Raw genomic sequence first — 14,929 nt, 5'->3', positions numbered from 1 at the left:
ACAACACAATTATCACAACACAATTATCTTAATTATCACAACACAATTATCTTAATTATCACAACACAATTATCTTAATTATCACAACACATGTAATATGGGTTTTTCTCCTGGCTTGGCTTCCTCAGTTACTTTATCCATTCACCACTACTGCTAAATGGAATGTTTGAAGGAGAACAAAATTGAACTAATTAAAAGCACAGAAAAAAAACAGATTAAAGTATATCATTTAAAAATATATATATTTAGTTTTGCTTTTATTGTTTATCCCTTGGAGAGATGTGGTGTCATTTAACAACAAAGGAACCGATTTAATCAATTAACTTTACTCGCTGCTACAGAGGGGAGAGGACGGAGAGGCTGAAGAGGACATAGAGGTGGGAGAAAGGGCGCAAGTGACACACGCAGCAGCCGGCGGAGGCGCACAGCTGAACTCAGCCGAGCGGGCACACACACAAACAGGGAAGTCGCTAAATCATTAAAAAGTCGTTGGGGCAGCCTTAAAAAGTAGCTACATTTGTGGCTATACTCGTTTACCAATAAAAGTCGCTAGAGGGGAATGAAAACTCTCTAAATCTAGCAACAAAGTCGCTAATTTTGCATCACTTGCTCCGACACCTGTGGCTAGCAGCGGAGCTCCATTAAAATATACATAAAAATGATAGCTTTACAACAGAAGTTAAAGTATCCTTATTTTAACGGAATAAATCAATCAAATACAAATGCAAGAGACAGTTTGGTACTTTTTGTAATTAGTAAATAAAAGGGGAATTTAAATGTTAGTACTGAATCATGGGTAAAGTAGTTATTTATTCCCCTGTCAACCTCATTGACTTTAAAAAGGTCAACGTACACAGCTGTAGCATACTGTACTGTCAAAGATGTGTATAACTAACCCAGCGTACTGTACTGTCTTTGGTACTATCACAGATAGAACAATGAGAGTTAGTTATACAAATATTTGGTACTACTGTTTTTGGCTGAAGGATCTCCGACTACATTTCCCGAGAGCCACCAGCTTTGCGGCGCATGCCTATAAATGATTTACTGGCCACCTCGTGACCACTCTGATTTCAAGAAATAGGGGTGACCTCTTGTTGCAAGAACAGTGGGAGAATAGTCCAAGTTACCATACAAAGATGGTAAGTAACAAACAAAACGTTGTATTAACTTTGTTTACGGAACTTTAGCGTTACTAAAATGATGAATGCACACACCTGCTATAACGTTAGTAGTACGCTGACAGCGAGGTGACATTTCGTTCGCTTGTTGCCAGCAACCAACGCTTGCTTCTGTAAGTAGTTGACCTAATTTATACAGTATCTAGTTAGCTACCGGTAACCAACTTTTGTATCAATTTAAAAAAAAAATGTAAAACCATTTTGCTTGTGATTCTTGTTATGATGTTTAAAGACAAGTTGGAAGGAATACAATCTAATTCCTTGTTGGCAATGTGCCAGTCAATTTGGCAGGTTCTAGTATAATGTTGTTTCGACAGCTGTGTAGTATACACGTGTCTACATTTCTTTGAAAAGGTCAAATTGGCAGAATGTGTTAATTTGGCCTAACGTTATCTATGTAAGTTGTCTAATTATTGCATGCGACTTTCTCCCCAGCAAAATTGCTTGTTTTTGGACTCTACGTTTGTGTGAAAGGGAAAAGGTTGAATGAATGGTGAAAGTTTTCTACAGTAGCTATAAATATCTCGTCTCAGATGGCTCGAGGGGTGTGTTCTATTTTTAAATTCACCGTGGCTTACCTCGTGAGTTAATAAATCCCCACTCCGACATTGTCCGGTCACGGATCCCATATGGAATACCATTGTTGGAGACGAGCTACCATTCTAGTACAGTTCTCTCTAGTAGTGTCACTGAATGTCACTTTACGAGTGAACTCTTAGCCGATTCCTCAAACGTATCCCACTCACCTCATTTCATGTACACCTCATTTCTACTTGACTGTTTGACTGATAGTACATAACATTGATATTACTGTAAAACTTCCCGAAATGTTTTGCCTAGCTGGATAATTTCCTCAAACCCTCCCAAGTAACGCATGGCTTGGGGCAAGTTTACCTCCAATATTTTAAAATGTGCCTCTGAAATTGCAGTGACAAAACATTTGTCAGTGTTTGGTTGTTCATTTGGCAACAAATGGAAGGAACTGAAACCTGGACTTATTACCTGAACTTGTCAAAATAAATACAAATTTGTGTTCCATTGTGAAACATTTTACTACAGTGTTTAGGCTAATTCACTCTGGATAAATGTCTAAATAACTAGTGTAATGTGCCCTAATGAATAGGACTGTGATCTGTGTTTCTATATGTTGCAGTCTGCTGAACCTGTTCGTGTTCTGGTGACCGGCGCTGCTGGGCAGATTGCCTACTCCTTGTTGTTTGGCATCGCCAAGGGAGATGTGTTCGGCAAAGATCAGGTAGAGAGAAGGAAGAAGCTTTGGCTTGACTTGCATTACGTAACATCCCAGCTGATCCTGTTAGGGGTTGTCTAGTGTCTGAAATTACACCCTATTCCCTATATAGTCCACTACTTAACCTATTTGCCCTGGTCAAAATGAGTGCATAATATAGGGAATAGGGTGCCATGTTGGATACCTCCTGTGTCAGTTAAATAAAACATAATGACTGATGGGCAACATGCAGCATCACACACTACCCCTTCAGTCACACAACCTGCAGAAGCTTCACTCAAGGCTTTAGTGTTCTAGAATTGCCTGAAATAGAACCACTAGGATACAGCCTACCGGTAGGTAGCATAGGCCTAACACTGTCCCTTCAAGCAGTCATAACAAGCAGTGTTGTCAATGTAGTAATCATATGAACCATACACATCTGTTCAGTTAGCAATCTACCAGCCTGTAAGTCAATGGAAAGATCAATAGATCCTACTCATTTATCTACTCATGTCATTTCATGGTCTCTCCTCTCAGCCAATCACCCTGATCTTGCTGGACATCACCCCCATGTTGCCAGTCCTGGATGGAGTGGTCATGGAGCTGCAGGACTGTGCCCTCCCACTCCTCAGAGGTAAACCATGGGGCAGACAACACTCACTGGATTGACATGGCTTTGCTTTAGTTGAGGCACCAGTAGTATCTCCATCTCCATTGTGACTGGTATTTTTCTGTTGTCAGTGGTGGTGTCCTTGCTTTGTTCTCGTCTCGGCTGTGAGGCCCCAGTATTAACGCTCAGTGCTGCAAAGACAATGTTCTCTCTGTGTATGGTGTGTTGCAAAGACCATTTCCAATGTGGGGTGGGGGGTGTCTATAGTGTGGTGACCCTGTGTCCCAACCAGATCTGGGTTCAAGCACTATTTAAATTCTTTCAAATATTTTTAAGGTGTTTGCCAGATCGGTGGGATTTTCAGAATTGACAATCTCGCAGTATCCCTTTAAAGCAGTTAACTGGCAACAGTCTGTCCCACAGACAACAGTAGCAGAACAAAGGGATCAATACAGGGTTTGCTGAAACTAACCTTAAAAGCAAAAATGGTGTGACTGAGCTGATCTGAATGTAAGGTGTTGGGACAAGATGGGAATTGAGACGGGGGAAAACAACACTGAGACAATGTACAGGAGAACGTGATGGGAAAACAAATGCAAGCCTTTGTTTCTCCATAGAGGCCACTTTCATTGTCAAGAGCGATCATGTCCAAAACATTGCGCTTGAACTATTTATCCTAATAAAGCACTCCTTAAAAACAGCTTCCTGCTGTCCTGGATCATAATTATCTTCCCCTTTTTTCTCCTAAAATGACATACCCAAATCTAACTGCCTGTAGCTCAGGCCCTGAAGCAAGGATATGCATGTTCTTGATGCCATTTGAAAGGAAACACTTTGAAGTTTGTGGAAATGTGAAAGTAATGTAGGAGAATATAACACATTAGAATGGTAAAAGATGATACAAAGAAAAACCATTCTGTTTTTGTACCGTCTTTGAAAGAGAAAGGCCGTAATGTATTATTCCAGCCCAGGTGCAATTTAGATTTTGGCAACTAGATGGCAGCAGTGTATGTGTGAAGTTTTGGACTGATCCAATGATCTGTTCAAAATTTAGTATCAAGACTGCCCAAATGTGCCTAATTGGTTTATTAATACATTTTCAAGTTCATAACTGTGCACTCTCCTCAAACAACAGCATGGTCTTTCACTGTAATAGCTACTGTAAACTGGACAGTGCAGTTAGATTAACAAGAATTTAAGCTTTCTGACTATCAGATATGTCTGTCCTGGGAAATGTTCGTGTTACTTACAACCTCAGGCTAATCACATTAGCCAATGTTAGCTCAACCGTCCTGTGGGGGACCCACCGAGCCTGTAGAGATTAATTAGACAACTGTAGTAAGACCTTTAACAATTAAAACTGGATAATAAAGACTACTTTTTCCTTCTGTTTGTCAGTCCTGCACCCTGTTGTATATTTGCTTCGTCTAGAGGTCATTCCCACAGACAAGGAAAGAAACCTACAAGTGTCTTATAGGACACGTCCAGATAGTCAGAAACAAGTGTGAAAAGGGAGGGACTATTTGATACCGACTGAACAAGCCCCTGTTTATTCCATCTGTTTTCAGAGGTCATCCCCACGGACAAGGAGGAGGTTGCCTTTAAGGACCTGGACGCTGCCATCCTGGTGGGCTCCATGCCCAGGAGAGAGGGTATGGAGAGGAAGGATCTGCTCAAGGCTAACGTGGCCATCTTCAAGAGCCAGGGGGCCGCGCTGGAGAAGTACGCCAAGAAAACTGTCAAGGTGAGATGATAGACAGAGCCCAACAGACAGGGTTTGTCGTCAGTGTCTGGTGACTGTCAATGTGTCCCTAAATGTCTATGCAGACTTCGCTGTCTGTCAGTACTAGCAGGTACCCTGTGTTTGTGGTATAGTGTAAGCCATGTGTCCTTAGACATGGAGAGGACTCGTGATGCTGCACATCAGAGCTGTTGAAATTCAGTTCACCACGTGTTGGGCTCTTAATTCCTATGGAAAGACTGGCCTGGAATGCCGTTGGTGTGTGTGCACGCATTGTTTGCGGTTTTTTTTGTGAGCGTGTGTTTTGATTTAAAAATCTAGCTGTCTGCATGTCTGCAACACTATCCCACCTATCTGGTCTGTAAACTTAACGTTGTATCGACCCTGGCTGGGTTCCATCCCAGGAGTCAAGGGAGACATTCTGATTCTCTACTGCTCCCCAAGTGCACTTGGACATTCACCTTCATGGATTTACAAAATAAATGGACTGGTGTGAGGAAAATGGTGGAAACTATAGAATTATAATGAGTCATTTTAACAGTAGAGAATAGGAACTCCAAGGACTGGAGTGTCCTGACTAGTGCCAGTGGAACTGTGGGGGTGTTGTGAGGAGGCCTGTTGGCCTCAGTCCAACACCTGTTGCTAGATCAGTGTCTGTCAGACTGTGACTGCTTGTGTGTGCTGGCACTTGTCCTGCACCCTTGTCATTTCTTCCCCAAGTGACCTTGTTACAAAAACTTACCATGTTTTCAGGCAGCGTGCAAGGCTGAAGCTGCCATGATAGAACGTCTCCAACCTTGCATTCTGTCTGTCTAGCAGGGCGTCTTCAACCTTGCAGGCTGCCTGTCTGTCTAGCAGGGCATCTTCAACCTTGCAGGCTGCCTGTCTGTCTAGCAGGGCATCTTCAACCTTGCACGCTGCCTGTCTGTCTAGCAGGGCGTCTTCAACCTTGCACGCTGTCTGACTGTCTAGCATGGCGTCTCCAACCTTGCACGTCAGGCAGCGAGGCTTTGGAATTTTCCCTCTACTCACAGGTGGCTCCAGTTTCAAGTAACTTTTAAATAAATATTTTTTACTACATGGCAATCATAGACACTGCAATACATGGCTATATTGCATTGATAATGGATCAGACATTTAAGTTGGACTAAAAGTGCAAACTATGACTGTGTACATTTTGTTACATTCATAACAATATGTACAACGTATATATGCCCTCTTAGTCTCACGTTGCCTTCAACGTCTCATCACTCTGCTGTTAAAATATGTGCGGTGCATCTCAATCCGCCTATGGCACTCTTCTACATCTACAGTCATGTTCGTCAGACCGTGAGACACTCTGAAAATCACTCTCCTACAGTCATGTTCGTCAGACCATGAGACACTCTGAAAATCACTCTCCTACAGTCATGTTCGTCAGACCATGAGACACTCTGAAAATCACTTCTACATCTACAGTCATGTTCGTCAGACCATGAGACACTCTGAAAATCACTCTTCTACATCTACAGTCATGTTCGTCAGACCATGAGACACTCTGAAAATCACTTCTACATCTACTGTCATGTTCGTCAGACCATGAGACACTCTGAAAATCACTTCTACATCTACTGTCATGTTCGTCAGACCATGAGACACTCTGAAAATCACTCTTCTACATCTACAGTCATGTTCGTCAGACCATGAGACACTCTGAAAATCACTCTTCTACATCTACAGTCATGTTCGTCAGACCGTGAGACACTCTGAAAATCACTCTCCTACATCTACTGTCATGTTCGTCAGACCGTGAGACACTCTGAAAATCACTCTCCTACATCTACAGTCATGTTCGTCAGACCATGAGACACTCTGAAAATCACTTCTACATCTACAGTCATGTTCGTCAGACCATGAGACACTCTGAAAATCACTTCTACATCTACTGTCATGTTCGTCAGACCATGAGACACTCTGAAAATCACTTCTACATCTACTGTCATGTTCGTCAGACCATGAGACTCTGAAAATCACTCTTCTACATCTACAGTCATGTTCGTCAGACCATGAGACACTCTGAAAATCACTTCTACATCTACAGTCATGTTCGTCAGACCATGAGACACTCTGAAAATCACTTCTACATCTACAGTCATGTTCGTCAGACCGTGAGACACTCTGAAAATCACTTCTACATCTACTGTCATGTTCGTCAGACCATGAGACACTCTGAAAATCACTCTTCTACATCTACAGTCATGTTCGTCAGACCATGAGACACTCTGAAAATCACTTCTACATCTACTGTCATGTTCGTCAGACCATGAGACACTCTGAAAATCACTCTTCTACATCTACAGTCATGTTCGTCAGACCGTGAGACACTCTGAAAATCACTCTCCTACATCTACTGTCATGTTCGTCAGACCGTGAGACACTCTGAAAATCACTCTCCTACATCTACAGTCATGTTCGTCAGACCATGAGACACTCTGAAAATCACTTCTACATCTACAGTCATGTTCGTCAGACCATGAGACACTCTGAAAATCACTTCTACATCTACTGTCATGTTCGTCAGACCATGAGACACTCTGAAAATCACTTCTACATCTACTGTCATGTTCGTCAGACCATGAGACTCTGAAAATCACTCTTCTACATCTACAGTCATGTTCGTCAGACCATGAGACACTCTGAAAATCACTTCTACATCTACAGTCATGTTCGTCAGACCATGAGACACTCTGAATCACTCTTCTACTTCTACAGTCATGTTCGTCAGACCGTGAGACACTCTGAATCACTCTTCTCACAAACGTCTGTAGCGTCCAAACTGGTTGGAAACTCTCCGATGAGACGGGCAGGAACATGACGGTGGTCTGTTTTGTTCTACAAGCCTGACGGGACTCGTCTGGACCTGCTTCTGTTTGTAGTGTCGGAACCGTTTGGGTTTAAACTAATGTGACCCCACTGTGGAAAGGGGAGGTTCTCCTCAACACCATGGGGTTCTCCGTCTTGCTCTCTGTGTGGTGTGCGACTGTCCTGAGTGTTTTCTAACATTGCCTCCATTGTCTCGGTCAGGTCCTGGTGGTAGGTAACCCAGCCAACACCAACTGTCTGATTGCAGCCAAGTCTGCCCCGTCCATCCCCAAAGGGAACTTCTCCTGCCTTACCCGTCTGGACCACAACCGGGCCCGCTCTCAGGTACCTGTGTGTGAAGTGGTTTTGTTCCCTTGAACCCCCTGAATTAATATTGTCACTTCAATCCCTCATGATGACTGAGTCTGTCTGTACTTGAACTGTAGTGGGTGTTTTAAGTTTCATTTGGGGACAGATAAAGTGGGTGTGGATTATCTTGATGGTAATATCATCCTTACACAGCTCTCTTGCCTCCCTCCCCCAGGTTGCGATGCGCTGCGGCGTGCCAGCCACCCAAGTGAAGAACGTGATCATCTGGGGCAACCACTCGTCCACCCAGTACCCAGACGTCCACCACTGCAAGGTAATAGATCATTATCACAATGTTATGTAATGAAGTATTATTATACCACTGCAAGGCAGTAGTGAATATTATATGGTAATATTTAACATGTGATTATAATTGTTTTGCTACTCCAAGGTCAACATGGCGGGCAGCGACCTGGCCTGCTTCGCCGCTGTTAAGGACGATGACTGGCTCAAAGGGTCCTTCATTTCTGTGAGTTTACTCTACTGTAAAACACATTATCTGGCTATGTGATTTAACTTTAACCCCCCCATTAGAGGTGGTCCAAGGGATAGTAACCTCTGACCTTCTCCATGTGTTTTGATAAGGGGAGAGGAATCCTGGAAAGATGAATTGAGACAGCTGAAGAAGACTACTGGAGTAAGGATGATGAGACATTTTCTAAGGCATCTCTCTTCCTCCCTCTCCTCTTCCCCTCTCAGACAGTGCAGCAGAGGGGGGCTGCGGTTATCGCGGCCAGGAAGCTGTCCAGTGCCATGTCTGCAGCCAAGGCTATCTGTGACCACATGAGGGACATCTGGTCAGGCACTCCTGAGGTCAGCTAAGAGGGGTCCTATGGGACAATTCTGTGGCTTTAAGATAGAGTTAGGATTAGTTTACCCTACCCAAATCTACATCGTAACCATTAAGGCTATGTTTTATTAACTCCTAATCTATAGTGCACTCTACTATTTTAAAGTATGGATGCGTCCCAATTCTCCACCCTTCTCCCAGAGTGTGCACTCCCACAATTCCAGACAGTCATGGATTAAAAAGTAATGAATTGGTATAATATTTGGCTAGAGGCCATTGTTACATTTATGAGATGTGTTTAGTTGCACACTTTGGGAAGAGGGTGGAGAATCATGGTGCAGCCTGTCTTTGTGTTAATGGTTCCTGAACACAGTGTGGTGCAGCCTGTCTTTGTGTTAATGGTTCCTGAACACAGTGTGGTGCAGCCTGTCTTTGTGTTAATGGTTCCTGAACACAGTGTGGTGCAGCCTGTCTTTGTGTTAATGGTTCCTGAACACAGTGTGGTGCAGCCTGTCTTTGTGTTAATGGTTCCTGAACACAGTGTGGTGCAGCCTGTCTTTGTGTTAATGGTTCCTGAACACAGTGTGGTGCAGCCTGTCTTTGTGTTAATGGTTCCTGAACACAGTGTGGTGCAGCCTGTCTTTGTGTTAATGGTTCCTGAACACAGTGTGGTGCAGCCTGTCTTTGTGTTAATGGTTCCTGAACACAGCGTGGTGCAGCCTGTCTTTGTGTTAATGGTTCCTGAACACAGTGTGGTGCAGCCTGTCTTTGTGTTAATGGTTCCTGAACACAGCGTGGTGCAGCCTGTCTTTGTGTTAATGGTTCCTGAACACAGCGTGGTGCAGCCTGTCTTTGTGTTAATGGTTCCTGAACACAGCGTGGTGCAGCCTGTCTTTGTGTTAATGGTTCCTGAACACAGCGTGGTGCAGCCTGTCTTTGTGTTAATGGTTCCTGAATGCAGCCTGTCTTTGTGATAATGTTTCCTGAATGCAGCCCTAACCTCTGTCTTGTATTTGCAGGGAGAGTTTGTCTCCATGGGTGTCTACTCCAGCAGTAACTCCTATGGTGTCGCTGAAGACCTCATCTACTCATTCCCTGTTCACATCAAGGTGAGACAGATCCCTCTGCTCTCTACACTCCTCCATACTAAGGCTGTGTTTACACAGGCAGCACAATTCTGATCTTTTGCCCAATTATTGGCGAAAGATCTTATCTGATTGGGCAAAAGATCATAATTGTGCTGCATGGTCAGCTGTCATCACCACTTAACCAGAGAGCTCTGCTATTATTGACTATAAACAGGTGCTCTAGTCTACGACCAGCTACCTATTGCAGTGGGAAGTTAATCACTTTGGCCTATTATTCAATATACATTGTTCTCCTGTCTTTGTTATCCTCAGGACAAGCAGTGGAAGATTGTGGACGGGTTGGCCATCAACGACTTCTCCCGAGGCAAGATGGACGCCACTGCAGCTGAGCTGGTGGAGGAGAGGGACACCGCCGTCACCTTCCTCAGCGCTTGACTACGCTCCCAGCCACGGCAACCAACCCGGCAACAGCACTTGGACGCAGAACCCACACCTCCAGACTCACGTCTGTGATGCCGCATTCATGTGCTACTCGGAACTTAGGAAACTCTGGAATATCCAACTTGGAAGTTCCATATGAACGGTTTAACTTTATATGTTTTACAGCATTTTTTTTTTTAGACCTGAGTTTCTGGTCATTCTGATGGCACATGAACATGGCATGATACTCACTGCTGCAGCTCTGTGTCCAAAACATTAATGTTACACACTTCTGAACAGGTTATCCCTGTTTGGATGGTTACCATGCTTACCATGGAATGGAGAATTGTTATGGGTAGTTGATGCACTTGTAGTTACTATGACGATCATTGTTCAACGGTTAATTGTTGCTCAGTCAGAACAATAAAATCAGCAAACAATGTATAGTCCTTATTGTGTTTCTAGATTTAACTTAATATTTTTGTGAAACAACTCTTGGTTAAATGATTTAACTTCCTTTTTTTTTTTACTATTTGGCATTTTCCCATTTTAATATTTGACTATCTGAATGTGATCACCAGATGTAACACTACTATTTATAACAGTAGCAGGTGGTTATGGCATAGTCCTGCCACTAGGGGGCAGCACATTCTAATCTGTAAAACCCAGGACAGTAAAATGTATCAGATGGTTAATTGTTTTAAACCTCTGGATAATATCTCCCTGGACTCTCACACTCCTGACGAAACAATAAAACATTTATCAACTGATTGAGTAAATTTCACAATTTCTGCACAAATCGACATTTTATTAGTCCTATGAATAGTGTAGCTCGCCACAGTATGACGTGCTAGCTTGCCAGCTCTCCTTTCAACACTGCATTTAGAAAAACAAATATTAAGATTAGCCGGAGGGACGTGCTGTGATTCATAAATGTTAAATTATAGTGTAACGACCCTGGGTTTATAAGCGCGGAAATCGACTCTGCCGCGTGAACATGCTTTTCCGGCACAGTCGATGGTCGTTACAATAGTTTACACCCAGAATGTCCTACATCAGATTTTCCCTGACTTGCATTGCTTTGTCACCTGTAGTAAAAAAAAGAATTAAAAAAAAAAGTGGTCCTTCCATTTTAGTTGTAAGGACTTATGTACTGCAGTTCAATCAGAACATTATTTAAAATCACCTTTGCTTGACCATGTTAGTAAGCATTCTGTAACTGATATTTTTACTTATGTTCCATGTTAATAGTCTGGTTTCTAACCCAAATACCTGTAGGTTTAGCTCCGGGATGGGCAACGCCGGAGTGGTGTCACTTTCCCCCCCCATCCCATCTCTAGAAAACACAGCTGACTGAACTTTATTTGCGTTTTAAACTGAAGATGATCATTTAGTTGATTATTGGAGTCAGGTGTTTTAGCTGGGGGGGGGGGGGAGTGTGACACTAATCTGGCCTCGAGGACTGGAGTTGCCCACCCCTGGTCTAGCTATTAACCCATTAGTAATGTATGAAGGTGTTCATTCACGTGGCATCAATGTCGTGACTCTGGTGTTTGGGGTTCAGGAACGTCGTGAAAAACTGCATTTTCATTGGCCACAGCATTCGGATACAAGCTTTTCATTGGTCCTTGTTTTAGAATGGCATTTCTATATATCGTTTTGATAAAATTAATCTAATATAGTGTTTTTGTGTGAACTAATTACTAAAATACCTGCCCAATATTCAATACAATGTGTTGCATGTCATTTTAATGTAAATAAACTCCCAAAGGGACATTAGTTGCGCTAATTTCACCGGTCTCCGCGATTGTGTCCATACTTGGACAAGCCCATCGCACGATTTTCCTGTCGCCAACATCCTACAAGCCAAACAGTAAGGAAATGCATTTATTAGCTCAATTAAATTGTCCAATACCTTGCTGGGTGCCAATAATCATAACTGTCGTAGTAAAAGAGAAGTTACAAGAGTAGCCCAATAGCACTACGAGTGGTTCGATCTTTGTAGGCCTATTATTGGGTAGGCTATCTACATTGTCATAGCATATTCTGAATGTATTGGAAAACGAATATAAACAGTAGCCAGTTGATCTGGTCATTTTGTTTAGTAATGTTGCAATGTTATTTTTTCAATCATGTATAATTCGTGTTTGATGTGTTGGCTAAGCTATACAGTGGAACAAAATGTAACAACCTGTCCCCATCATTTCCGCATCCACCGTTCTGCATTCGGGAATGTAACTAACAAGTCGATTCGATATACCATTAGGCTACATTTATTTTAAGGCTAGGCCTATAGATCGGTTATTCGTGTGGGCCTGGTCTATGCTGGCTTTAATATGTTACTGATTTACTGTATCTATCTGATTGTCTACGCTAGGCTAACTTAATATATATATAAGATATCATGGGGGCGAGGCTAAAGCTAGAGAGGGAGTATATTAGTAGAAGCAAATGCCGCGTTCAAACCCACTGGGAACTTGTGAAATCTCCGCCTTCAGTGCGTTCAGGAAAACTAGCTCCTACTGGGGAAAAAATCGTTTTGACCCGTCATCCAACTTGGAATTCCAAGTCGGAAACTAAGGCATCTTTGTAGAGGTGCGACTTGCCGATTTGAAGATCACTGACGTCATGATTTTGCCTTTTTTTTATTTATTATTTTTTAGCTCCAAGTTGTCTTGAAAGCACCAAAAGGTCCAGAGCCAGTCCGGGAGGAAATGTGACGTGGTTTATTTGCCTGGGAAAGGGGCAGACCCGAAACCCGTACAAGGCATAGGCTAATTGTATTTGTGAAATATAGCCTACATAAATACCAATAGTTGGGCTACAGTCGGCCAGGGGGGTGCGTTTCATTAGGCTGAAGTCAAGTGAGATAAACGATTGATGGAATAAAGGTCGGGTTGTCACGCTTTGGAAAGTGCGGGCGGTGGAGGAATTGCGAAAAGGATTTCATTTGTGAGAGAGGAGTGCTCTAGCAAGTTATGTCTTCAGCAGTCCATTCTGCACGGGGGTGGCCATATAGATGAATGACTGAATGACCGTTTGGAGGTTTTACAACAACAACAAAAAACCGTTTTTTTCCCGGAATATGTCTGAGATTTTATTGGACTATTTGACCGATTTCGTTTCAATATAGTTATAGTTGTATATCCTTGATGACTTGATAGGCTACCTAGTGGAAATACCGATATTGGATTTGTACAGAACATTTGACCTCCATAGGTGATTTGTGATTATTGAGCCTTTATAACATTTTGTAATATGGCACGTTATTTTGAAGGTAAGTGATTGTGTGGATGCAGCCTACTACAATGATGAAGTATGAATACCACAATGAATGTATCGAAAATAAGTTTAACAGCTTCTACTTGTACATTGTCTGGAGACGCTGTCTAAAGTACCAACTAGTGTTATACATTGAAGTACTCTCCTCTGGGAATACAATGTACACATTGTTGTATATGTTTTTACCCACATTAATTCAATAACAATGAATTGTCTTAGGCTACTTGGTTGAATATTGCTATTCATCACTTGAAAGGTACCTTAGTACCATTGGACCTCAGGCTGTGCCTAACAAATTAGCTCCCACTTCTTACTGTAATGTCCAATTCCAAACTTGCACGCTGACAGGTCAAGAATGGGTACCCCACTAAATCCTCCATACCAGAGGTAGCTGTTCTTTCTCCTCTGACATAATTAAAGTAAAATAACAATAGTAGCCTATGTTATTTGAGAATACAGTAGTTGGGCTACTCATTGCCGTTGTTCAATCACGGCAGCAGTTTGGTAGCCTCAGCCTCTAGTTGGGCTACTCATTGCCGTTGTTGTCCAATCAGAGCAGCAGTTTGGTAGCCTCAGCCTCTAGTTGGGCTACTCATTGCCGTTGTTCAATCACGGCAGCAGTTTGGTAGCCTCAGCCTCTAGTTGGGCTACTCATTGCCGTTGTTGTCCAATCAGAGCAGCAGTTTGGTAGCCTCAGCCTCTAGTTGGGCTACTCATTGCCGTTGTTCAATCAGGGCAGCAGTTTGGTAGCCCCAGCCTCTAGTTGGGCTACTCATTGCCGTTGTTCAATCACGGCAGCAGTTTGGTAGCCCCAGCCTCTAGTTGGGCTACTCATTGCCATTGTTCAATCAGGGCAGCAGTTTGGTAGCCCCAGCCTCTAGTTGGGCTACTCATTGCCGTTGTTCAATCACGGCAGCAGTTTGGTAGCCCCAGTCTCTAGTTGGGCTACTCATTGCCGTTGTTGTCCAATCAGAGCAGCAGTTTGGTAGCCTCAGCCTCTAGTTGGGCTACTCATTGCCGTTGTTGTCCAATCAGAGCAGCAGTTTGGTAGCCCCAGCCTGCCATATACTCACTCATTTTGGTTCTTGGTCGTCCGGGTTTGGCCGGTGTAGGCCGTCATTGTAAATAAGAATTTGTTCTTAACTGACTTGCCTATTTAAATAAAGGTTCAATTTAAAACATTTCCCTGTCAGTCACTCACACCATATAGGAACCACTGCCTCGTGATAGCTTATTAGAAATGACAGTGTCAGATGTCCCAAAACCACAGCTTTGACATGTAGCCTATTCAAAATGGAACTCACCGGTCAAAGTCTATTTCCTGGTAGTGGAATAGAGCTGTTGTATGATTGTTGCACTAGACTAGGCTGTTACTA

At 42.9% G+C, this 14,929-nt stretch overlaps 2 protein-coding genes across 2 annotated transcripts in view; both read left to right on the top strand.

Moving 5' to 3' along the window:
- The first annotated feature begins 1,060 nt into the window (after nt 1-1,060).
- On the top strand, nt 1,061-11,041 carry LOC120042935 (malate dehydrogenase, cytoplasmic-like). Its single transcript, XM_038987698.1, has 10 exons — nt 1,061-1,142; nt 2,335-2,436; nt 2,950-3,046; nt 4,591-4,766; nt 7,827-7,949; nt 8,149-8,247; nt 8,365-8,442; nt 8,673-8,786; nt 9,783-9,872; nt 10,164-11,041. Exons 1-10 carry the CDS (start codon nt 1,140-1,142, stop codon nt 10,284-10,286), a joined length of 1,005 nt encoding a protein of 334 aa, XP_038843626.1. The 5' UTR covers nt 1,061-1,139; the 3' UTR covers nt 10,287-11,041.
- Nucleotides 11,042-12,761: 1,720 nt separating this feature from the next.
- Nucleotides 12,762-14,929, top strand: part of LOC120042934 (UTP--glucose-1-phosphate uridylyltransferase-like) — a gene marked incomplete at its 3' end in the record, with an annotated part of 67,160 nt that continues 64,992 nt past the window's right edge. Inside the window, exon 1 of the mRNA XM_038987697.1 lies at nt 12,762-13,548. Coding sequence (XP_038843625.1) covers nt 13,530-13,548 — 19 coding nt within the window. The remainder of the gene's footprint in view (nt 13,549-14,929) is intronic.

Source organism: Salvelinus namaycush, unplaced genomic scaffold, assembly GCF_016432855.1.
Source record: "Salvelinus namaycush isolate Seneca unplaced genomic scaffold, SaNama_1.0 Scaffold816, whole genome shotgun sequence".
Classification (NCBI taxonomy): domain Eukaryota; kingdom Metazoa; phylum Chordata; class Actinopteri; order Salmoniformes; family Salmonidae; genus Salvelinus; species Salvelinus namaycush.
Note: the sequence above shows the minus strand (reverse complement) of the source record. Positions and strands in the feature narration are given on the sequence as shown.

What these genes read in the sequence shown, in the direction of transcription:
- LOC120042935 (XM_038987698.1), top strand. An exon ending in TCTGGTCAGGCACTCCTGAG is followed by an intron (nt 8,787 to 9,782) that starts GTCAGCTAAGAG and finishes TTGTATTTGCAG; the next exon opens with GGAGAGTTTGTCTCCATGGG. An exon ending in CATTCCCTGTTCACATCAAG is followed by an intron (nt 9,873 to 10,163) that starts GTGAGACAGATC and finishes TGTTATCCTCAG; the next exon opens with GACAAGCAGTGGAAGATTGT.